General features: G+C 43.4%; 1 protein-coding gene across 1 annotated transcript; it reads right to left on the reverse strand.

The window, feature by feature from the left end:
- On the reverse strand, window positions 1-23505 carry LOC308697008 (interferon-inducible GTPase 5-like). Its single transcript, XM_081376030.1, has 4 exons — window positions 23391-23505; window positions 23072-23154; window positions 1383-1950; window positions 1-1172 (listed from the first exon to the last, which is right to left on the reverse strand). Exons 3-4 carry the CDS (start codon window positions 1948-1950, stop codon window positions 544-546), a joined length of 1197 nt encoding a protein of 398 aa, XP_081232156.1. The 5' UTR covers window positions 23072-23154; window positions 23391-23505; the 3' UTR covers window positions 1-543.
- Window positions 23506-25443: the final 1938 nt, after the last annotated feature.

The raw sequence follows: 25443 nt of genomic DNA on the forward strand, positions 1-25443 counted from the left end.
GGATTTTTATAATTTTATGATGGTTGTGTACAGGCACTGCCAACACACATTTCAGTGCAATCAACTTGTAAAAGTGCATGTACCATTATATGACCCCTTTAATGTAATGTAAATTTTACATAATGTACATAATGTAATGTACATTTTAATGTAATGTAGTCATGAGTAGCAGTGGCAGCTGAGGCTTTGATGCTGTTATTATGGAAAGTAAATTGGAAAGAAGAGAGGGCCAAAAGCAATCAATCAAGTAGAAAAGACACAAAATGACGTAAAGAAATGCAAATTTTAAGCAAATATATATTTGCAAACAAAAGTTATTTCTCCAAAGGTAAAAATCTTATACATTTAATCACATGTCTGTATTTTAAATCAAATGTAAGTTGCTTTGGATAAAAGTAACAAATAATTAAATAGGCTACATGTAAACGTGAAATCTATATCATAAATGTCTATTAGATATTTTGCATTAAATGTCATAAATGTTTTTGACTATAAATACCCCAATAGCAATTAGTTCTAAACGCTGTTGAACATTCTTGTCTTTTACACTTCAGTCTCCAGTGAAGCCATCAGCACGTTCCTGGCATCATCAGCGATGTCATTCAGAGCTCTCTTCAGCATTCTAGAGACAGTCAGATAAGACAGTCCTCCTGCCACCAAACTGCCAATAATAGGAATAAAGCTCACAAGTAACTCAACAGTATCTTCTGATATAAGAACAGATGCAGCACCCAGCAAGGTTAATATTGAATTTGTGTTTATCCCTTGATGCAGAGGAGACTTCATCAGACTCTTCAATTCCTCTACGGTTTTCCCAGATCTTTCACAAAGCTTCTGAAGGGATGGATCATCCAGACCAAACGCACTGTAGTACTTTCTCAGCTCATCTGCTATGATGGCTATATCTGCAGTGATCGAAAGACCAGGAAGAGGAATAACAGCTATACAAGCAGACAGGAAAGCAACTTTTCCAATGTTTTCCTCTAGAGCTTTCTTCTTTTTCTCATTAATCTCCAGTGTAATATTCGGCAAAGCCAACATCAGCACACGTCTCTTATGCTGTGGAAGCTCTTCCTCCATCCTCTCCTGCAGCTGATTTAAATCATACTTGCCGAGCTCCCAACCAGAGATCAGGAACACGACAGGATCCTCTATACCGATCTTTCTCAGACCTAGACAGAAACAGGAAATAAAAAATAAAGGATTATTACATATTTTATAATCATAAATTAATAAATAATATAGGCTAATAAATTATTAGCAGTGTAATTAAAAATATCATTGTTTTTACATGAGAAAAACATATTGGTTTAATACATTAATCGTAAAGATAGCATCTAAATCTCTTTGTTGCTCAAAACATGTGAACTGAATAAACTAACCATTTTCACAATCCTTTCGGATGTTATCCAGCGTCTTTTTCTGGTCAAAGTTCTTCTTCCTCTTCTCAGCAGTAATGCAAAAGTCAATCTTGGAACGAACAAAATAAAACTTTTTCCCCATGTTCTTGATCTCTTTGGCCAGCTGAGTGTGGCATTCTCTGAACCGATCTGAAGCAATGATGATGAAAAAATCATAGCGTTCAAACTGAACCAGTTTAAGATACTCGCCGGCTTTGAAGTTTGGTGTTCCAATGCCAGGAAGATCCCACACTTTCACATTTTTGTATTTAGGGTGAAGGTAAACTTCAGGTTCCATGGTGGTTTCTACTGGGCCAGTTTCAGCAGAGCCTTCATCTTCATCCCCTAGACCCCTGAATGCATTGACAAACGTGGACTTTCCAGAACCTGACTCTCCCGTCACACCAATGTTAAGTTCTACAAGATCTTGCTGTTTGAGGTATTCTTTGATTGTGTTTATCGCTGATGGGAGATCCTGAGTAGATATGCAATCTTTAATATCCTCCAGGTCCTCCTGAGTTATTATACAATAATCTTCAAATGTAGCCATCTAAAAAAGTGTTATAAAAATAAACTTGAAAAGATGTTGCTTAAAACAACAGTTTAAAACGTCAGAAGTCCCTTTCTATGTGTTGGCCCATTTTAGCTGAAACTTAAAATCCTGAAACTTAAAGGCCCAGTTTTCCAGACAGGGCTTAGAATAAGCCACTTCACTTTCAAAAGATTTTTTGCTGATAATTTACTCACCCCGATGTCATCCAAGATATCCATGTCTTTCTTTCTTCAGTCGAAAAGAAATGAAGGTTTTTGAGGAAAACATTTTTCTACACAAAATGGACTTCAATGGCAACCAACTATACCGATGTTCAAAGAAGATTCAAATGTCCGTCTCAATGCAGCTTCATTGACTGCAGCCAGTGACGGACTGGCCATTGGGCAATGTGGGCAAATGCCACTGCGGCCGCCTGGTCTCATCACTTCTTGTGGCCGCATCACAAACAAATAAATAGGCTAAATAAAGCGAGGAAGCGGCCGCCTATTGGCGCAATGGCTGCAAGCGGCAGCACCACCAGCGGCTCGCTCGGCGCTCATCACAACCATATAAAAAGGCTAAATAAATAAATAAATAAAGCGGAGATGTGGCCGCCTTTTGGCGGATTGGCCGCCCGCAACCGGCAGCACAGCCAGCGGCTCGCTCGGCGCTCATCACCAGTGGCGTGCACAGGGGGGGGGGGGGGGGGGGGGGCGGAGCGGCTCAAGCCCCTGCCCCTTTTGTCTCAAAATGTATTGTGCCCCTCTCTGATAAATGTAAATAATAATAATTATTAAAATAAATATTATAATAAATAACAATACACTTATAGGCCTACACCATTGCCACGAACAATAATAATACAAACAAATATTAAATATTATTTTTTTGGCGGAAGCATTTGGCGGAGGTGAAGTGGCAGTAGGCGGAGTTCTTTTTTTCAGCGCTATGTGCGCAGCAGTTCGCCGCGAGTCTTCAAACTGCACGGGCAGCAGGTAATATTAAGCTAATACGGAAAAGTTACATTTATCCTACCATGCTACTGTAAAAGTTGCGGCAGCATGTGAGTTATGCTTAACAATCATAAAAGTATTACTCAATTTCAGCCGCATTCTGAGTCTGACAATGTCATTCGTTTTTGTCCAGGCCATAGCAAGTGTTCTTAGCTTGGGGAAATACATCTAGTGAAAGGAAATTTCATGTCCAAGGAAAAGTCCATGTCCAGCTCTAAATTGTAAGGAATTTATATCTTTGATTTCATAGTAGGCCTACACTTTACAATGAGGTTTATTTGTTTATTATTCATATTAACTAACATTAACTAATCATGCAAAACAACTAAAAACATTACAGATCATGTACAAAGTAAAAAATCATCAATTGCCAGAAAGTATCCAAGGGTTGTTCACAGAAAGAGAATGCCAACATGACTTAAGGGGAACTTGTACAGTTCAAAAAGAACATAGGACCAATGCAAAATACCATTGTATTTCAGTTAAAGGTGTAAATCTATGGAATAGCTGTCATGAGGAACTAAAAAAAAATATGTGGGGCACTTAATAAGTTAAAGAAACTATTTAAAAAAATTAATGCACTGAAACTATATGAAACCATTTAAAGAATGTTAAATGAACAAGCTGCTTTTGTTGTATTTGGATTGTGCAATGGTATTGCATAGGAAATACTAATGTTTTTGTATTCTGTTTATATTTGTTTGTCAACATTATAATGATGTAAGACAATAATTATTTTTATTTTTTATTAAAATATGAGATGTTTTAAAAAGGTAGGCATTATAAGCAAGAGCTTCAGCCTACACCTGTTTCAGACTGTGCTGTTGTTTGTTAGCTCAACTGTGTCTGAAACTAAACTAAACATTTGTTAGGCTACTGTATAGGCCTATTTGTTAATCTTAGTTAATAATAATACAACTTTTAATTGTTTGTTCATGTTATGTCACAGTCAGTGCATTAACTAATGTTAACAAATACAACTTTTGATTTTAATAATGTTTTAGTAAAGGCTGAAATTAATATTAATTAAGATTAATAAATTGTGTAGAAGTGTAGTTCATTATTAGTTCATGTTAACAAATTTAACTAATGAAACCTTATTGTAAAGGCCCTTTCAAGGCCCTTTCACACTGGACGCGAAACGAAAAAACGAAACGAAAAAGCGAATAGTTCGCGTGCGAATAGTTCGCGTCAAAACCATTCACATCAGCCGCGACGCGAATTTGCGATGTCTGTGACGTTCAGAGAGCTTCAACATTCCAAAACTTTCGCGCCGACAGTTGAGAAAATGGACACTTCAACATCATCATCCAGTGAAGACGAGCTTTTCATTTTCTTTAAAAGACAGAAAAGAAGGTTTTGGGTGCACCCAGTCTTAAAGAACAGAGAGTCTGAAGGGGAGTATGCCAATCTTGTACAGGAGCTAAAACTTTATCATGGCCGGTTCCGCACTTACTTTCGGATGTCTGTGGGACAATTTGAGGAGCTCCTTCAGATAGTGGCACCGCATCTGACGAGACAAACCACAAACTTCAGGGAACCAATTGATCCGGAGCAGCGTCTGGCAGTCTGCTTAAGGTGAGCTCTTAAAAACATCAGCCTAGCTATAAATAAAACTACTGCTAAAATTCGCGCTCTGCAGCGTCTATAAACACAAAGCCCGCCTACTTTGATTTGATTAGTCATCTCAAATATTCTGACATTGACGGGCAATGACAGGCCAATGAGATTCAGATGAACACACACACACACACACACACACTGCCCTCTGTTTCTGACATGCTACCCGTTTCATGTTTTAAAGGGGACTGAAGCGATCGCGAAGTTAATCCATTTTTTTAAGGGGGCTAGGCAGAAGTTTAGCTAGCTAGACTATGAATTCATTATAGATGAAACATGAACTATGCAGAAGACCCAGGAACAGTTTTACTTTTTATTGTTAATAATCATGTCTTAACAATTTTTTTTTTTACTATTGATAAAGTATGGTTTATACTCTCAAATGTAGGCTACATTATTCAAATAAATTAATTATCTTCATTTATATTCCTCAGATTCCTTAGCACTGGGGATTCTTTCACCACCATAGCCACCAGTTTCCGCCTTGGAATTTCCACTGTGTCCACTAGTGTGAAACAAACCTGCGATGTCCTCTGGGAGACCTTAAAAGACACCTACATGCCAGTCCCCAATGAGGAGCTCTGGAAGACAACTGCTCTGAGATTCTCTGAAAAATGGAACTTCCCCAATTGTATCGGTGCTTTGGATGGGAAGCACATTGTGATTCAGGCACCAGCTAATTCTGGCTCCCAGTTTTTTAATTATAAGGGCACCTTTTCTGTGGTGTTGCTTGCCTTGGTTGATGCCGACTACCGCTTCCTAGTGGTGGATGTAGGGGCATCAGGCAGCAACAGCGATGGTGGAATATTTGCCAATTCTTTATTGGGACAGGCCCTAAATACTGGGAGTTTAAACGTTCCGGAGCCTTCTCATCTGCCATCTGCACCAGAGCTAGGGGCGTTACCATTTGTGATTGTTGCAGATGAGGCATTTCCTTTAAAACCTTTCCTTCTCCGTCCCTACCCTGGAAGACGCCTGCCAGATGACCAGCGCGTGTTCAACTACCGGCTCTCCAGGGCTCGACGTATAGTTGAGAATGCTTTCGGCATTCTTAGCCAGTGCTGGAGAGTCTACCAGCGTCGTCTACATGTAGCTCCAGAGACAGCCGACAGCATTGTGAAGGCAACTTGCATCCTGCACAACTTCCTACGAAGGGCCAATGGGAACCACGGTGCAGAGCCAGACAGTTCTGATAGTGCAGAGGGCAGTGAGCTGGGTGACATTAGAGGTCTTCGAGGGAACAGGGCATCAGCTGAGGCACTGAGGGTGCGGGACACATTTAAACATTATTTTAATTCACCTGCGGGCCAAGTTCCATGGCAGCTTCCTCATGTGAACCGAGGTCTCCCTCAATGAAGACTCCCTCCTTCTGAACATAGGAAAATTGTTGCATTAAATGGATTCAAAATGATAAGCGCACTGTAGCGTCCTTTGTTAAATGCAGATTAAAGGCCCTTTGCCTCCAAAGCTGCATTTAACAAAGCACGCTACAGTGCGCTTATCATTGTGAATCCATTTAATGCAACAGTTTAAAGAAATGTGAATCAGAATGTTTTTTTCTATTGACAACCCCAGTTCTTGATTTACTCCTTTTGTTTTGTTTTTCATCATTAGATTATAGTCTCAAACAAAGTTATTTTATGTTATATATTTTCCATAGTTCATATAGGCCTATTCATTTCTACTCTTTAAATGCTCATTTTACTTCAAAGGGACAGTTCACTTTAAAATGAAATTTCTGTCATCATATACTCACCCTCATGTTGTCTCAAACCTGTATGAATTTCTTTCTTCTGCTGAACAGAAAAGAAGATATTTAGAAGAATGTCAGTAACCAGACAGTTTCTGGTACCATTGACGTCCATAGTATATATTTTTTCCAACTATGAAAGTCAATGAGACCAGAAACTGTCTGGTTACTGACATTCTTCTAAATATCTTCTTTTCTGTTCAGCAGAAGAAAGAAATTCATACAGGTTTGAGACAACATGAGGGTGAGTATATGATGAAATACTTTTCATTTTAAAATGAACTGTCCCTTTAATTCTTGGTCTTGGGTAATATTAATCAACTATAATTATATAATAAAAAGCAATAAAAGGGAGATGTTTTAGGGGTTACATTATTAATTAGTCCACTTGAGATGTTCCAAAATCCATCAGTTTGAATTTCTTCCTGGTGGTGCAGGTGGAACTGAAAAGCAACATAACATGATTCATTTGTATTGTTCAAAAAGTAAATAATTTCAGTTTGCCTGTTGAATTAAAATGTATTTCATGAAAAGTAAATCTGGTATTTGTATATTTGTTAATAGTTTGTACTTGATAATTTAAGACATTTAAAGCCAGTGAAAAAACACCAATATTGTCTTGCTTATTTGATTATTATTTATTTGATGAGATGTACACAGTAATGAAACAAGAACAGATAGAACTTAAAGGACACAAAATAATAATAATAATAATTGACAACACAATATTAAAAAATAAACTTATAGGACAGTGTACGTTGATGTAGATGGAAGGCTAAACTCCGCCCCATAAACCATCTCCTGAATTTTAATTTTTAGCCAGGACTGCCGCTCTGAAGGCAGCCTTCTCATGGCTGGGGCCAGGCTCATTAAAAAATGATACGTCTCATCTTTCTCCTCTCGCTGCCTGACTTTCTGGTCCTCCCTGGCCTCTTTCCTTGCTAAATAATCCTCAAAAAAGTCCTTGGACTTCCTTTTCTGAGGAGGTGGACAGAAAGGCTCTCCCTCGCTCTCAGATGTGCCCTGACCTGCATCATCTACCACCTGCTGCTCCTCCTCAAGATTGCTGCAGACCCTGTTCAAAAGCATTCTATAAACTTTCCTGTGCCACCTCATTATACAAACACTGCATTATTTTTCAACTTCATCGCTGTACTTAAGAGAACTTTCAGAGAAAAAAAAAACTTGAATAACTAACAGGCTACAGCTACCTTCTGAAAGAAGTAGAAGCCTCAAGGAAGCTCATGCACTCCATATACTTCCACCTCTTCCTCTGTTTCCCAGCCTGTCCACTTTTAGTTTCCTTTTCCTCTCTCCTTTTTCTCACATAGGTGTCCCTTAGGTTTTTCCACAGTTTTTTTGCGTCTTCAACTAAACAAGGTGCGTTTTGTAATGTCAATACACATTATTGCATGTAACACACGAAGTAACAAGTTAAATCATTCGACTAGAAACTGGATATCACACAAAGAATGTATAGTACAAAAGCAGCTCTAAATAGTCACTACATTTTTGTTAGATATATAAAGTAAACACGGTCTCTGTCTCTTATCTTTGACGATAGTGTTAGCTTTCTATCCCCTGTTGTTTAGCCTGCTAGCCTACACAACACATGACTATACACCGACTAAACTATCACACAACATACTCACAGTCTTGATAACCGAGTTGGTTGGCAATGCTACGCCACACATTGTCCTTCAAATCGTTGTCCTTGTAGTTTTTATTAGATTTGTCATACAAAACGGGATTCGCCGACACACAAGTAATCAGAAGATCCGTCATTTTTGCTGTGACGTCACCTTTGTTTCCTTGTATGTGATTGGCTGAAGCCTTTTTTGTCGCCTCGAAAGTAAAAAAAAATCGACATTGAAGCGAAAAAAATAAAAGTCGTTTTTTCGCTTCAGCACATTCGCGTTCGGTGTGAAAGCACTCGTTACACAAACAGCTGATCAAAAAATAAAACCATCGCGCGAATTATTCGTGCGTCAAAATCGCGTCCAGTGTGAAAGGACCTTCACACTGGACGCGATTTTGACGCACGAATAATTCGCGCGATGGGTTTATTTTTTGATCAGCTGTTTGTGTAATGAGCGCTTCCACACCGAACGCGAATGTGCTGAGGCGAAAAAACGACTTTTATTTTTTTCGCTTCGATGTCGATTTTTTTTTTTTACTTTTGCGGCGACAGAATAGGCTTCAGCCAATTCACATACTACAAGGACAACGTTTTGAAAGACAATGTGTGGCGTAGCATTGCCAACCAACCGGTAATCGCGACTGTGAGTGTGTTGTGTGATAGTCCTGTGCTGTGTAGGCTAGCAGGCCAAACTACATTTGGGATAGAAAGCTAACACTATTATCGTCAAAGATAGAGACAGAGACCGTGTTTACCTTGAACACGTAACAAAATGCAGTGAGACTATTTAGGGCTGCTTTTAGTAGGCTATACTATACATTCTTTGTGTGATATTTCTAGTCGAATGATTTTTAACTTACTTCGTGTGTTACATGTAATGTGTAGTTACATTACAAAACGCACTGTTGAAGACGCAAAAAAAACTGCACATAAGCATACTCCCCTTCAGACTTTCTGTTCTGTAAGATTGGGTGCACCCAAAACCTTCTTTTCTGTCTTTTAAATAAAATGAAAAGCTCGTCTTCACTGGATGCTATGACTATGACTGGATGATGATGATGATGATGATGAAGTGTCCATGTTTTCTCAGCTGTCGGCGCGATTCGCGTGAAAGTTTTGGAATGTTGAAGCTCTCTGAACGTCACAGACGTCGCAAATTCGCGTCGCGGCTGATGTGAATGGTTTTGATGCGAACTATTCGCACACGAACTATTCGCTTTTTCGTTTCGCTTTTTCGTTACGCATCCGGTGTGAAAGGGCCTTAAAGTGTTACTGATTTCATGATAGCTAACACTTTATTGAATACATAGGCCTACAATTTATAACATCAACATAACTAAACATGAATTCCTCATAATTACCGACTTGATTCTCTGTTTTGTTTGGTAAAGTAAATAATATTTAGTTATATTATCATCATTTCCGAGAGAGGCTCTCTGACCGATTGCTGCTCTCCATCGAGTGAGATATTCCAAATAATTGTGAGGAAGTCATTAAAATATATAAAACACAACAGACAGACGGGTGCTGCTTTAAATACAGGTGATTTATTTTAAAAATAAATGTTTTTTTTTTAAAGTGCCCTTTTTGGTCCTTCCGCCCCTGCCCCTGAGGAGGTCTGTTTACGCCACTGCTCATCACAACCATATAAAAAGGCTAAATAAATAAATAAAGCGGAGTGTCTGCAACAATAGGCCGTCGCAAATCAACAGACTAAGTATATGAACTGACAAAATGTAAAAATGTGTACCTTGAATGCAATGTAAGTCGCTTTGGATAAAAGCGTCTGCCAAATGCATAAATGTAAATGCAAATGTAAATAGGAATAAAATAATAATAAATTAAGCGGAGGTGCAGGCGGCCACAAAAAAACAAGGAAAAAAGCAAACAAACAAACACCACGGCCTATCTCTGAAAAATAATAGCCCTATGAACTAAATAATAATAATGACTTTTTATTTCTATTTTTCCTGTGAAGGACAAATAGCCTAAATGTATGTAATCTCTCTATTTATAAGGTATTTTGAATGTTTTTAGTCAGTGGAATTTCTCGCGATCATTGACCTGATGAGAATGTAATGTTATGTTTCTTTGGTTGCAGATGACTTGAGAAGACAAATGTGGCCTCTCTGCTAAAATTGCCAGGGCCTCTTTTTGGTGCCAGTCCGCCACTGACTGCAGCTTCTCGACTGGGATCATGTCAAGCCTTTGAAGCTGCATTGAGACGGACATTTGAACCTTCTTTGAACATCGGTATAGTTGGTTGCCATTGAAGTCCATTTTGTGTAGAAAAATCCTGGAATGTTTTCCTCAAAAACCTTAATTTCTTTTCGACTGAAGAAAGAAAGACAAGGATATCTTAGATGACATCGGGGTGAGTAAATTATCAGCAAAAATGCCGAATCCTTTAATTATAACATTTAAGTAGCTTTTATAAAAATGCCTTAAAAACATTACTGGTGTGCATATTGAGACAAAACAATGGCATTGACATATTTTGCGATATGTCAGTACAGGTTTATTTCAGTTAAAACATACATTTTAGTCTGGGACTAGGCTTAAGATGTGTCTGTGAAAATGGGGGAAAGTACCATACTGATGGGAGGTCAAATTGGCCATCAACTAAACAGTCTTTTACAGTTTTTAAAAATTGCTTACACACAATTTCTGAAATGGCTCCAGTGCCCCTATTATGGATTTTTGAAAATGACCTTTCATGTAGTGTATAGCTCATCCTGAAAGTGAATGAAAACATCCTGCAAAGTTTTAAATCTGAAAGTTCACCGTAAAAAAATTTATTGCCTTTCAAAAGTAAGAGTCGACTCTGAGTCAATTAAATTAATCGTTTTTCAAACGAGTCATAAGCCGTTTCATTGTGACGTCAAGATGAAACATTAGCATATTGTGCGCCCACTTATTGTGCAGGCAGACACCAGGGAAAACTTGAATCAACTGGCAGCTGATTCCTGTGGATGCTGGATAGCATCATGTCGAGAAGATGCTGTGCTCTACAATGTGAAGGTAAAGCCAGTTTTTTTTTCACTGCCCAAGGACAAGCATGTGAAGAATCAGTGGTTAAAATGAATCTTTACCATGATATCACAGCAGTATAATCCTAAACTTTTTCTGTGTTCCCTTATTGACTGTCTCCTGCTAACTGGTTAACTCACAATATTACTGTCTCACTGACAGTATTAATGCCTATTAATGCAGATTGTCTGTCGTCCTCACTACTTAGAGGAAAGATTAAGCATGGAGCAAGTTCTCTTTCATCATCTCGTGTTCGAGATCCACCTATAGGAAGGGCATCCGCACCTGACCTCTGCAGAAGCATCCAATTGCACCAAGTCTGGCCTGACAGACAGAAGCGCGTGTCCAATGCCCGGTAAGGGACCCGCCCCTTACCAAGTGTATAAAACACTAGCACGCGCTATCCTACCTCAGTTGTTATTCGCTTCTCGCGACCTCTTTGCTTTGCAGCTCTACGGTTTTCGCTGACTTCACTTCAGTCAACAGGAGGAAATATCTGTTTCGATTTGCCTCCGCCAGGCGTGATTGTCAGACGGCTACGTTTAGTTGCAATTTATTTCTGGTTGCAAGCCACCCACGCTCGCTACCTGGATTTGCTCAGGCTGCCCGCCTGTTTTCTTAGCTTTCACCTCTCACATGGATCACAAGCTCTCCGGTCCCGCTAACATGTCGGACTCGCAGTCGCGTGCATGCCCTGCCGCCTGTGGTTCACTCATTGCCGCGAGGGATACCCATCCCTTTTGCGTGGTATGCATGGGATTCAAGCATGCGCAGTGATGTAGTGGTACCTGGAGAAGTGGGTATACTCTTAATTTATGCCTCAATTTTTTTTAAGCGCCCCAGCAAAGGATGAACGCTCTGTGTTATAAACAGTGATGTAAGATAGTCTTGCATATAAGTTCACCCCAAAATGGGCCAGTATACTATTTACACATTATCACTTAACTTTTGCTGCTTGACTTCACAGAAAAAGGATCATTATAAAATTAATATTAGCCACAGAAGAGGTGCAGTTTTTGTAATTAATACTGGCTTTTAATTATTTATTAATACTAAATAATTAAGAATTTTGAGTGACTATTCCTTAGTCCATCCACATATGAAAATTGGACGACTATTCAAGGGATCACTGCAACAATGTCTTTACTGGGCGCAGGGCCATACGCAGGGTTTTATAAAAACCGAGGTCCCAAAAATAATTTTGCTAGGGGGGTTCGGGGGCATGCCCCCTTGAGAAAATATAGATTTTCCTGATCTCAACATGTGCATTTTAAGGTGTTTTGAAGGCCAAAATAAATGGACAACAGTAGCTTTAAAAGCATGTCAGTGGGCAGTAGCATGAAGTATTTTATCAGATATTTTTAAACATGAGAATCAGTTTAAATGTCGCAATGAATGATCCACACTACAAAATGGAAATGCAGAATGTTTATGCTTATTGTTGACAATACACAATCACATATTCGAAACGGGAATGGCCTTAAATAAGAAATGGTTCAAGGATTATTTTGCTTTTATTTTAGATGTTACATTTCAAACAAATGCCAATGCAGTCCAGACCAGAGGCATATGAGCAATTTATATGAGTATCAAAGATCAGTTTCAGCTACTTTTTCTTTCCTAAATGAATCAATGTTTTTGGACTAATATGTTCATTTAATCCAGAGGTTCTCAATCCTGGTCCTGGGGACCCACAGCTCTGCACATTTTATATGTCTCCTTTATCTGACACACCCAGTTCAGTTCATAGAGCTCTTTCCTAACGAGATGATGATCTGAATCAGGTGTGTTAAATGAGGGAGACATACAAACTGTGCAGAGCTGTGGGTCCCCAGGACCAGGATTGGGAACCACTTTCAATTGCTCATTCATAAAGACAGTCACTTGTGCCACCTTCTAGCTTAATGATGCAAGTTGCGCAAACACAGACAAGCGGAGTGATACAAACAGTGAAAAGTCCCAGTGCATACTGGGGAAATATTCAAATACATTCGAGGTAACGTTATACAAATACATGTATACATTGTATTTATAATAAAAATGGCAATATATTTAATATGGTGCTTGTGTTGTTAAATTGAGCTTATAGTTTCCACTGTCTTTGATCAAACTGTTTATTTCTGTCGGTCATTTAAAACTTCGATCGAAAAACAGCTGTTCAGTTTAGCTACTTGTATTATCGTTAACTCAAGCGTGAAGCGTCGCGTTGGGATCCGTGCTCGGCTCGCGCTTCTGTGAGTGAACATAAATCCTGCTTGCTTTGATTGGTCTCAAACATTTTGACATTGTCGAGCGGGTGTTTGAGTGCTGAAGCAGCTCAGATGAGAAGGTCGGTTGTCGTCGCGATGGGCAAATCATTGCAGCACCAGATTAGAGTTAATATTTGGCAATTATTGCACAACTTTCATTATATAGGCTAAACTAAAAACAATTACTGAGGTCCGGACCTCGGGGACCTCAATGGTGGGTACGACCCTGACTGGGTGTTTTCACACGCACATCAGAGGGGATTTAGATGTGGGTATACGCAATGCCGACTGAACAAGAAGTGGGTATACGCCGTATACCTGCGTATACCCTGCACTACACCACTGAGCATGCGGAAGAAGCGCTTTAACTTCCTGAGAACTGCAGCCATTGCCTCGCTCTGCCTAGGAAGCTTCTTCGACGTAGACTTAAGGTTTGCTTCCACTCAAAACACGGATGAACAATACGACTCGGATGTTGGGAGTAGGTGAAAGCGTTGCAGCTCCGGGGACCTCCCAGAGCATGCCTGCTCTCAGTTGGGCTGACCAGTCTAACAAGGGCTTACTCGAGGAAATCCTTCCCGGTATTTCCTCGCTCGACTATGAGCCGCCCGGCTCAGGTGAGGATGAGGACCCCACTATACTTGATGGCTCGGACGACGAGGAAACCATCCCGTCCGCCCAAGCTCCCCCGGTCAGCGGCTCGGCTACACTGCCGCACGCGGTTCTTCTCGAGGTGTGTGAGCGAGCGGCCGCTCGTCTCGGCATTGAATGGCCGGCCCTCCAGAATGCCACCGACCAAGAGAGGGATGTGTATGACGGCAAACTCCTAGCATCCTAGGGACAGCCGTACCATAACACAGCCAGACCCAAGGCTCGCAGCAGGCCACCCAGCCAGCAGCCTAGCCAGCAGCCCAACCATCCTCCTAAGCCCTGGGGTAAGATGTCTTTCACTGCGGCCGCAGCCAAAAAGCCCACTAACTCTACCCCGTTGGACGGGAAGAGGAAGCGGCCTACCTGATGGTCAGCTCCAGGGGCTTCTCTGTCCAGGTTTTCGGGCGACCAGCCCATTGGACACAAGTTTGAGTTTTTCCCCCTCTTCACCCAAGTAGAGGAAGTTCTCAACTCGAGGGCCCCTTTTCCCTCGTTCGGGTGCCCAACCTCAGTTCAACATGGACCTGTCACAAGTTCAGGTGTGGTCCATAAAAAATTTCCCCTCCCAGCTTCCAGTTTTAGAACTGGGGGGAAATTCACTGTCAAGAAGTGCCCTACCACTGTTGAAAAGTGCCCAACCACGATCATTTCACAGTTTGCACAAACCACCTCTCACACATTCAATAAAGGTTCAAACCCCTGTGTGTGTTTTAAAAAAAAATAAATAAAAACAACAAAAATATCAAACACTGAGAGCGAAAGCTCTGCCGAGTGCTGTTGTTTGTCAGAAATCTTCCCCTAAGTTGTCCACTAGATGGCGCCATTGTATCACAAATGAACGATCCGGTTGTATTGCCAGCCCTAGGCAACTCTCCGGGGAGGGTGGCTTCTCTCACGGCACATGTGACAGCCTGGCAGCCTGTGTCGGCTCCAGAATGGGTGATTCGCACCATAATGAAGGGCTACAGACTTCAGTTTGCCAGAAAACGTAATTGGTTACCTAATGTAACCTCTGTTCTCTCTAGAAGAGGGAACGAGTATTGCGTAAGTAGCTTACGCTGCGGGAAAAGTCATCTTTTCTCGAGATATGAAGCCAAAATTATCCTTAATTTTTAATAATCTTGTCAACGCAGTGCGGCAGCCTGCAGACCTAGGGCAAGCTTACTAGCGCGCCCATTGGCTGCCCTGCGGCAACTGCAGCAGCCTATCGCTGAGCCCTTGGCGTGACGTCACGTCCAATGAGTGCGCTTCATGCGTCACAGCCCGCGAAAGGGGGTGTGGCTTAGCGTATATAAGCAGGGCTCAGAGGCTGCTTTAGCTGGTTTCTGTCGCTGAAGCGAGTGAGCTCGTGGCGCGAGCACGGCAGGTTACGCAATACTCGTTCCCTCTTCTAGAGAGAACAGAGGTTACGTTAGGTAACCGATTACGTTCTCTTACGAGAGGTTCTCTCGTATTGCGTAAGTAGCTTACGCTGCAGGGAACACCCTTGTCAACGCCGTGCGCGCCCAGCATCCACTAAATGAGTCCCAGGGAAAGCCCGGGGAATGCGCTGAGTGGGAGCCGGGCGGCCAAAAGAAGGCTAGCGCAGTACACAAGCACACATTAGGGAGCTCAGAGCGGCACCGCCGGTCTGAACTGACAATCCCTGTATAGTGCAGCTCAACCAGCAGAGCTAAATCAACCACAGTAGCCCGCGCACAGATAGTGGGCCGGTCTACGCATGACTTAGACTGACAAAACTTTCGCCTGCAAGGCGGGAACTTCCAGGTTGTAAAACCTAACAAATGTCGAGGGGGAGGCCCAGCCCAGCGCCGTACAAATGTCATGAATGGAAATTCCGCTGGACCATGCCCACGACGAGGCCATGCCTCTGGTGGAGTGAGCTCTAATGCCCAGAGGGCACTGCAGGTCTTTAGACGCATAAGCAGCCGCGATAGCGTCCACTATCCATCTGGATAGACTGTGTTTCGAGGCGGCGAGACCCTTGGTGCGCCCACCAAACGAAACAAACAGTTGCTCCGAGCGCCTGAAGGCGGCGGAGTGTGTGATATAGTTTCTCAGCGCTCTGACTGGGCAGAGGAGATTGCCATCGACCTCGCTGCCAGTAGTAGGCAGGGCTGAGAGAGAAATGACCTGCGCTCTGAAGGGAGTGCCCAATATCTTTGGGACATTACCATGCCTCGGTTCGAGAATGACTTTGTAGTCATTAGGTAACTCAAGGCACGCGCCGTTAACAGATAACGCGTGAAGGTCTCCCACACGTTTGACTGAAGACAGAGCTATCAGAAAACCGGTTCTGAGCGTGAGGTATTTCATATCCACAGTCTCCACGGGTTCAAAGGGATGTGCTTTCAGGGCCTCTAGGACCAGAGAAAAATCCCACATAGGAACCGAGGGGGGTCGCGAGGGGTTCTAGACTGCGTGATCGTGTTCATAACCCCTCTTGGCAGGTCAGCGGGTATCCGTTGAATCTCCATGCATGCAGAGACCAGTGCTCTGGATGGGGATGCCAGATCGAGCCGCAGGCTTGAGAGAGAAGGTCTCTTCTCGCCAGTATCAGCCAGGGGACTGTGTCTGCCAGATGTACTAGCTCTGGGAACCAAGGCTGGTTCTCCCAGTACAGGGCTATGAGGAGCACTGGATGGCGCGCTTCCCTGATCCTCCTGATGACTTGTGGCAACAGGGAGACCGGGGGAAAAGCATATAGCGGGCCGCTGGGCCAGGTCTGGGCCAGCGCGTCCTCGTTCTTCGTAAAGAACTTTGGGCAGTGAGCGTTGTCTTTTGACGCAAAGAGGTCGACTTTCGCTTTGCCGAAACGGCGCCACAGTGACTGGACTGTTTGGGGGTGTAGAGACCACTCCCCAGGTGGAACGTTGTCCCTGGACAGTCTGTCGGGACCCTCGTTCAGGTGGCCAGGCACATGCGCGGCTCTCAGCGAGCGCAGAGAGTGCTGAACCCACACGAAGAGGCGTTCTGCCAGGGTGCAGAGCATCTTGGATCTGACACCGCCCTGGCGGTTCACGTAGGCCACTACCGATGCATTGTCCATATGGACTAGAACATGGTGACCTAGGAGGAATGGGAGGAAGTGCTTGAGCGCTTTCTCGACCGCGAGCATCTCTAGACAGTTTATGTGTAGGAGATTCTCCTGGTCTGACCAGTGGCCATAGACCGGTCTGCCTTCGAAGAGCGCTCCCCAACCTTGGTTGGAAGCGTCTGTCGAGACAACTTTCCGGTGCGAGATCGCTCCCATCATCACTCCTTTGTGATACCATTCGGCTGCCAGCCAGGGCTGCAGGGCTGAGATGCAGCCCTGATTCACTCTGACTCGCAAGCCGCCGGCCGCCCAGGCTCGGTGGGGCACGCGCGCTTTCAGCCAGCGTTGAAGCGGGCGCATGCGCAGAAGGCCCAGCTGAAGCACTGCTGCAGCTGAGGCCATATGCCCCAGGATACGCTGGAATGCCCTCAGCAGAGCCTGGCTGCCCTCTTGGAAGGATGCGGCGAGATGGCGAATGCGGCGCGCGCGCTGCTCCGACAATCTGGCCGTCATAGCCACAGAGTCCAGTTCTATCCCCAGAAAGGAAATTGACTGGCGGGGCGATAATGGGCTCTTGGTCCAGTTGACCGAGAGACCCAAACCTTCCAGGTGGCTGAGAAGCCCTGTTCTGTGAGACACAAGCTCTGTCTCTGACCGCGCTAGAATCAGCCAATCGTCCAGATAGTTCAGTATCTGCATTCCCCGTCTTCTCAGGGGAGCGAGAGCCGTGTCCATGCACTTCGGAAATGTACAGGGTGCCAAAGACAGACCGAACGGCAGGACTGTGCATTGATATACCCGACCGTCGAAGGCGAATCTCAAGAATGGCCTGTGACGAGGTATTATCTAGATCTGAAAGTACGCGTCCTTCAGATCGAGAGAGATAAACCAGTCTCCTGGGCGAATTTGCGCGAGGATTTGTCTGGTTGTGATCATTTTGAACGGCCGTCTCTTGAGGGCTCTGTTCAAATGTCTCAGATCTAAAATAGGTCTTAGCGCTCCGTCCTTCTTGGGTACGAGGAAATAACGTCTGTAAAGGCCCGACTCGCTCAGAGAAGGATGAACCTGTTCTATAGCCCCCTTGCACAGCAGCTTTGCTATTTCTGCTTGAAGCAGGTACGCTGCTTCTGAATTCACTTTCGTCTCCCTCTGCGCTAAAAAACGCGGGGGACGGTGAGCGAATTGAAGCGAATAGCCGTGTTTTATGGTATTCAGCACCCATTCTGACGCGCCCTGAATAGCTTCCCATGCTTTCGCACACATAGCTAGGGGTTGAATGGTCTCTGGGTTCAGATCGCCGCACTGCGCGGGATGGGGAACCTGTATCAGAGAAGATGGGGCGGCGCGCACGCCGCCGGTGCTTGAACACGGGGGCTGGTAGACAGTGGCGACTGGCTGTACAGCGTATGACGGCTCGATCCTTATGGATGGGACACATTTCGCAGTGAAAAACCTGTGTCGCGAGAGCGGCATGAGGGGTATCGTGTTTGTTATTAAGTGCGCGCACTCGTGAGCGGGCGCAGGGCTTACATTTGTCACACGGCCAGTGTTTGGGAGCTTTAGTGGGTCTGCAACCCGAGGTAACTGTGTGGCAAAGCGGGCAGTGGGTAGGTGTGGGCACAGAATTGTGGGCACATTCTCTACGCTTAGCACTCGAGCGGCGCGTGCCCACTTTATGAGAGTGCGCTCTGTGAGCATTACCGGGGAGACCGTGTTTGTGTGTAGCAGTGAGCACAGGGGTGTGGGCACATTTTCTACACTTATAACACCATCGGCGTGAGCCGGATAACCAGACATTATACTCCTGAGATTTCTCTGGTCGCCGTAAAGACGGTGTTTGGGTGCAGGCGAACGGGTTGTACAATGCGCTCGTTGGCTGCAAAATACCCATCTGCAGATGCCTTCAAAGGAAACTGACAGAGCGAAATGCTTGATGGCTCATATGTTTAGACGCTCATAAATACTCAAGCACCATCCTGTGAGCGGGAGGGTGCGAGATGCGGGTTCGCTTTCTGTATGTAAGAAAGCTGGCCGCGAGCTCGGAGAAGCAAACAGAAAAACATTTTTTTTTATCTGCCACCTGAGCCAGATTCGAACACGGGTCTCTGGTGCAAAAGCCTAATGTTCTGCCACTGGTGACATCGTTTGTTTGCAGGCGTGCGTGTATTAAAACAGGCTCGTTTACTGCACTATTGATATTTCCAGTCGCCTGAGCTTAGGAGGGGACTGAGAAATGTGTGAGAAATGGAGGTGGGTCCGGTCTCGCGGGACTAGACACTCTTTTCTCCTTTCGCCGGTGAGTGACGCGCACGACCGAGACGCGGGGTAGCTTTCTTATAACGTAAAGGAAGCTAGCCCGTGACTGTCCACTTATGACATGCCTTGTGAGCGGCGCCGTTTGCGCGGCTCGAACAGAGGGGGAGAGCACGGGAAGGGGCGAACGTCATCATGGTTTGCGTCAGCGTTTGTTTGCAGGCGTGCGTATATAAAAACAGGCTCGTTTACTGCAATATATGTATTTCCAGTCGCCTGAGCTTAGGAGGGGACTGAGAAATATGTGAGAAATGGAGGTTAGTCCGACCTGGGTGGGGCTAAACACTCTTCTCTCCTTTCTCCAGTGACGGGGGGGGGGTGTAGCTTTCTTGTAACGTAAAGGAAGCTATAGCCCGTGACCGTCCGTTTCTGACATCTCTTGTGAGCGGCACCGTTTGCGCGGCTTGACAGAAGGGGGTAAGCAGCTGTCTATGATAGCAGCGTCGTCTGCTTCATCCCCTGAGGCGACGGCAGTGTGGGTGAAAGCCAGGGGGGGGGAGAAGGAGATAGCGAGGCTCGTGGGAGGGGCTCCGGCGAGCGCTCAGCTGCTGCATCCGGCTCCGGTGGCCTCTGGGAGTGGCATTTCTTCTTACGCGGCCCGGTGGAGGCGGACGGAGAGACAGCGGAAGCATCGAACGTGGTGAGTCGAGCCCGCAGGGTCGACATCGGCAGTTCTTCGCAGAGCTCGCAGCCACCCGAGAGCGAGGGCTGCGCGGAGGAATTGCGAGGCATTTTGCAACAAACGCCTCGCGCTCTTTTAGACAAAGTGTGTCGCGGGGTGAGCACACAAACACATCAATACAGAGCAGTAAAGGATATAATCGCCGGATAGCGAAGCAGGCAGTGATGGCTGAAGGCGGCGAAGACGGCCGGCTTCCTCAGGCTTATCCTCGGCGTGCAGGTCGCTTGATGCGACGGCGGCGGCGGCGGCTTCCTCAGAGTCCAGCGATGCGGAGAGCTTCGCTGAAGAGACAGAAAAAGCAGCCTCTGAGCCCTGCTTATATACGCTAAGCCACACCCCCTTTCGCGGGCTCATTGGACGTGACGTCACGCCAAGGGCTCAGCGATAGGCTGCTGCAGTTGCCGCAGGGCAGCCAATAGGCGCGCTAGTAAGCTTGCCCTTGGTCTGCAGGCTGCCGCACTGCGTTGACAAGATTATTAAAAATTAAGGATAATTTTGGCTTCATATCTCGAGAAAAGATTACTTTTCCCGCAGCGTAAGCTACTTACGCAATACAAGAGAACCTCTCGTAAGAGAACTAACAGCTCTGTTTCATTTGGGAAACACTGCCATTTAAATGTCACACTCATTTACTGATGACCTACACCCAATGATCATGTGAAAACACTTATACATAAATTGATCACTTAGAAATCAAACTCAGTGTTTTATATATATATATATATATATATATATATATATATATATATATATATATACACTCACCTAAAGGATTATTAGGAATACCTGTTCAATTTCTCATTAATGCAATTATCTAATCAACCAATCACATGGCAGTTGCTTCAATGCATTTAGGGGTGTGGTCCTGGTCAAGACAATCTCCTGAACTCCAAACTGAATGTCAGAATGGGAAAGAAAGGTGATTTAAGCAATTTTGAGCGTGGCATGGTTGTTGGTGCCAGACGGGCCGGTCTGAGTATTTCACAATCTGCTCAGTTACTGGGATTTTCACGCACAACCATTTCTAGGGTTTACAAAGAATGGTGTGAAAAGGGAAAAACATCCAGTATGCGGCAGTCCTGTGGGCGAAAATGCCTTGTTGATGCTAGAGGTCAGAGGAGAATGGGCTGGCTGATTCAAGCTGATAGAAGAGCAACTTTGACTGAAATAACCACTCGTTACAACCGAGGTATGCAGCAAAGCATTTGTGAAGCCACAACACGCACAACCTTGAGGCGGATGGGCTACAACAGCAGAAGACCCTACCGGGTACCACTCATCTCCACTACAAATAGGAAAAAGAGGCTACAATTTGCACGAGCTCACCAAAATTGGACAGTTGAAGACTGGAAAAATGTTGCCTGGTCTGATGAGTCTCGATTTCTGTTGAGACATTCAGATGGTAGAGTCAGAATTTGGCGTAAACAGAATGAGACCATGGATCCATCATGCCTTGTTACCACTGTGCAGGCTGGTGGTGGTGGTGTAATGGTGTGGGGGATGTTTTCTTGGCACACTTTAGGCCCCTTAGTGCCAATTGGGCATCGTTTAAATGCCATGGCCTACCTGAGCATTGTTTCTGACCATGTCCATCCCTTTATGACCACCATGTACCCATCCTCTGATGGCTACTTCCAGCAGGATAATGCACCATGCCACAAAGCTCGAATCATTTCAAATTGGTTTCTTGAACATGACAATGAGTTCACTGTACTAAAATGGCCCCCACAGTCACCAGATCTCAACCCAATAGAGCGTCTTTGGGATGTGGTGGAACGGGAGCTTCGTGCCCTGGATGTGCATCCCACAAATCTCCATCAACTGCAAGATGCTATCCTATCAATATGGGCCAACATTTCTAAAGAATGCTTTCAGCACCTTGTTGAATCAATGCCACGTAGAATTAAGGCAGTTCTGAAGGCGAAAGGGGGTCAAACACAGTATTAGTATGGTGTTCCTAATAATCCTTTAGTTGAGTGTATACATATATACATCCTTTAGTTGAGTGTATACATATATACTGAATATGCATACAAGTTAAAGGTATAGAGGAGGATCTTTCCGAATTTTAGATAAGACCCGCCCTCTCCACTTTTTGAAAAGTTTGATTGATTCACCATAATGATTGACAATTAGGATGACCAATAGTATAGGTGATCCACCCAGAAGTAAAAAATCCTCGGCTATACCTTTAAGTCACCTTTATTTCTGTAGCACTTTACACAATACAGATTGTTTCAAGCAGCTTCACAATAGTAAAAAATTCTGACTCTGCTGTAAAGCAGCTCTAAAGCCAGTGTCATTATTCAGCTCAAATCAGTTCAGTGTTGATTCAGTTCAGTTAAGTAAGGGATAATGTATAGCGAGGCGGTTGTTATAGCGAATAACAACCCTGACAGGCTGAACGGGACCCCGCGAAGCGGAGGGGTCTTGAATCAGCCTGAAGGGGTTGTTATTCGCTATAACAACCGCCTCGCTATACATTATCCCGCTTATTACATGGCTACCTACAAAATAAATAAATAATTTGACACAAAATATTGATTTAAAAAGGAGTTTATTGATTTAAAAACGATTGTATTGCTTCCGCTAAAGAAAATAGTCCGTTCCACGTCCATAGCAACGCTCTGTTTTTCATGGCAACGGTCTGTTATACTTCGCAGCGGTCTGTTATCAAGAAATAACAGACCGCATTCTACATTGGAATTCAACCAAGCCATGTAATAAGTAACTGTTACTGTAAAGTTCATCAATTGTGCATACATCTGTATATACAGTGTATTTGTGCACATACATGTACGTGACAAACTCCTGTAGCCTATACACTCCACTGCACACTGAACAAGCAAAATATTTTATATTTTTCACATCCGTATGTAGTTTGGCGTGTAACGTTATGTGGCTAATCATTTGATGTTTGTGTGTAGAGTTACTTCACAAAATACCATTTTTAGAAGAATTAAAATAGTTTTGGATTGCTTTTGCAAGAGATGTGTGATGTTTTGCATCTTGTGTGCATGTTTTGTGGTTTTGTGTGTAGAGTTTTGAGAAATGGAGCCATAGTTTCAGTGTTTAAGCATTTTTTAAAAACTGTACGGTTTGAAAACTGAACTGTAAAGCGTTATACAGACCCCCTTTTATCTTTTAAATCTCACCTTTATGTTTCAGAGCACGAGACACAGGAAGAACTTAGACTAGAATAGAGGAGCTGTTGTTTCCTTCACCAACATGAAATTCACTGTTGTAAAGAAAAGTTTTTAATATTTAATCAAGGACTGCAAATGAATACATGAATTACTCTTATAATGTAAAGCCGAATTAATTCAACAGGCATTTTCATTGTAACATTTGATTGCTAAAAAAGCTTCTAAACGGGATTTTATATTATAAGCATTGAAGGATAGGACATTCTGAAAGAACAAGAAATACATTGCAGTCAAAAGTTTTTAAAAGTTCTATAAACAACTTTCTTACCAAAATCTTCTAAACAATCCACACAGCAAGAAGACACTGACAGCAGATCTGAAATGAAGCCTGTTGTTGCGCAGACCTACTGACTTTTATACTGGTTATAAAACAAAAGCAGAGTGAGATCCGCCCAAAAAATACTTTCACTTTCACTGCCACATCACCATAGGAACTAGAGTCAGAGGGACATAAATATTTACATGGATCCATCCAGGGGTGTTGATAGACCAATTTAACTGCTAATAGTGAAAGGATTTTGGTTTCTGATTGCAGTGGCATGATAATTCATGTAGATTTACAGTATATCTGTTGTTTTACAATGGCTCAATGTCTACAAATGAAAGACCAGGAACAGAAACTAGCCACAGACACACACACACACACACACACACACACACACACACACACACACACACACACACACACACACACACACACACACACAGGCTACTTTTACAATATAAGAGTTGAATATATGGCACAAAAAGTCACACAGAACAGCGAAATGTGATCATTTCAAATCAAGTATCTGTCAGTTCCATTAAATAAATATGATGGCATTATATAATTAATCTTATCGATTATAAATATAGCGTTCAGCGTCAGTTCAGGCAGGCCGCGTAGTCAAGCTCAGCTATCAGCTGATACCTATCCAGACTAACAGCTGATCTGATTTCTAAGCACTCAATTGGTCCCTATCAAACAGGGCGCCGTATTTAAAGTCATTTTTCAGTGTGCCTGCTTGGCTGCTTCCACTGCATGCTTGCAACCCACCTCCTCCCCTAGCTCCTCCTGTAACTTCTGTTTAACTTAATCAGTGTCATTCTGTTGTCATTGATGCATGCTCTGTTCTCAATGGGGGATTTGTTTTGCTGCTTTCCCAGTTAATGGGAGATGTCCCCAGAAGCTGCTGCTGTTCCCTGACTAGCTTTCATGGAGCTCATGAAAATGATGGGTAACTCAGAACAGAGCCATACCGCCAAATGTAACTTTAACAATTGTGACCTGATCCAGCAAAATGAGTCACAGTGACCCAAATTTCAAAATTGAGATTTTGGTATTAATGGAAAGAGGAGACCATAAGCTTTCAAATGATATCCTAGTCAAAGTCATACCTTGAATGGTTGTAAAGATATATACATTTGAAATATGGTCGTCTGCCCTCTTTTTCCAACTGAAAACCTGAGAAAATCGCTTTTAAAGTTTTTTGCCCGTTTTTTGTTGATATCTTTCAAAATCCATTGCATTTAAAGGGATGAACTATTTATTGTACAGCTTAATTTGACCAAAGACATTAATATATGCTATTATGCCATGCTGAAGCTCAAATTATTTTAAAGTTTTTATTTGAATACATAATTTCAAAGGCACTTTTACAAACATTTACTAAAATCAGAAAGATTGAACAGAGGTGCTACAGTTTTCCTTGAGAGAGGTGTGTGTGTGTGTGTGTGTGTGTGTGTGTGTGTGTGTGTGTGTGTGTGTGTGTGTGTGTGTGTGTGTGTGAGAGAGAGAGAGAGAGAGAGAGAGAGAGAGAGAGAGAGAGAGAGACAAAGTGAGAGAGGCAGAGAGACAAGGAAACAGAGAAAAAATAATGTTAGCCTATGCAATCATATCTTTGTGTAGGCTAGTTGACAATAACAGTGTAACATATTCATAACGGAGATACCAACAGTTAAATATTGGGTTAAAATAAATCAAACACATTGTAATGGATTCTCCTTGCAGATAAATACACTCACAGAATAATTGCACTCACTCACATCCATACACGATAAATACCACAGGGCTGTCACTTTCGCTGTGGCTGTCATCAGAGGATGACACGTCTCCAGATCCAAAACAATCACGCCTTAGCCACTCTTGATAACCAGCAGCTTAGGTTAGAAGCCTCCAGTGAGTTCAACGCTTTTGGCGACTTTTTGGCGACTTTGCTCTCTTTTGACAGCGATATTTCTCAAATTAATAATATTTAATCTTTCTGAGGAGATCTGCTAGCTTGTTTACACAGAGCGCTGCGAGTCTGACAGGAGAATGGCTGGACCAATCGCGTGCCGGT

Source organism: Scardinius erythrophthalmus (assembly GCF_964197995.2).
Source record: "Scardinius erythrophthalmus genome assembly, chromosome: 10".
Lineage (NCBI taxonomy): Eukaryota > Metazoa > Chordata > Actinopteri > Cypriniformes > Leuciscidae > Scardinius > Scardinius erythrophthalmus.

Bases quoted from the DNA above. Each gene is read 5' to 3' on its own strand.
- LOC308697008 (XM_081376030.1), bottom strand. From the start codon at position 1,950: ATGGCTACATTTGAAGATTATTGTATAATAACTCAGGAGGACCTGGAG. The intron at 1,173-1,382 runs GTTAGTTTATTC...GTTTCTGTCTAG, and splicing joins CCGAAAGGATTGTGAAAATG to GTCTGAGAAAGATCGGTATA.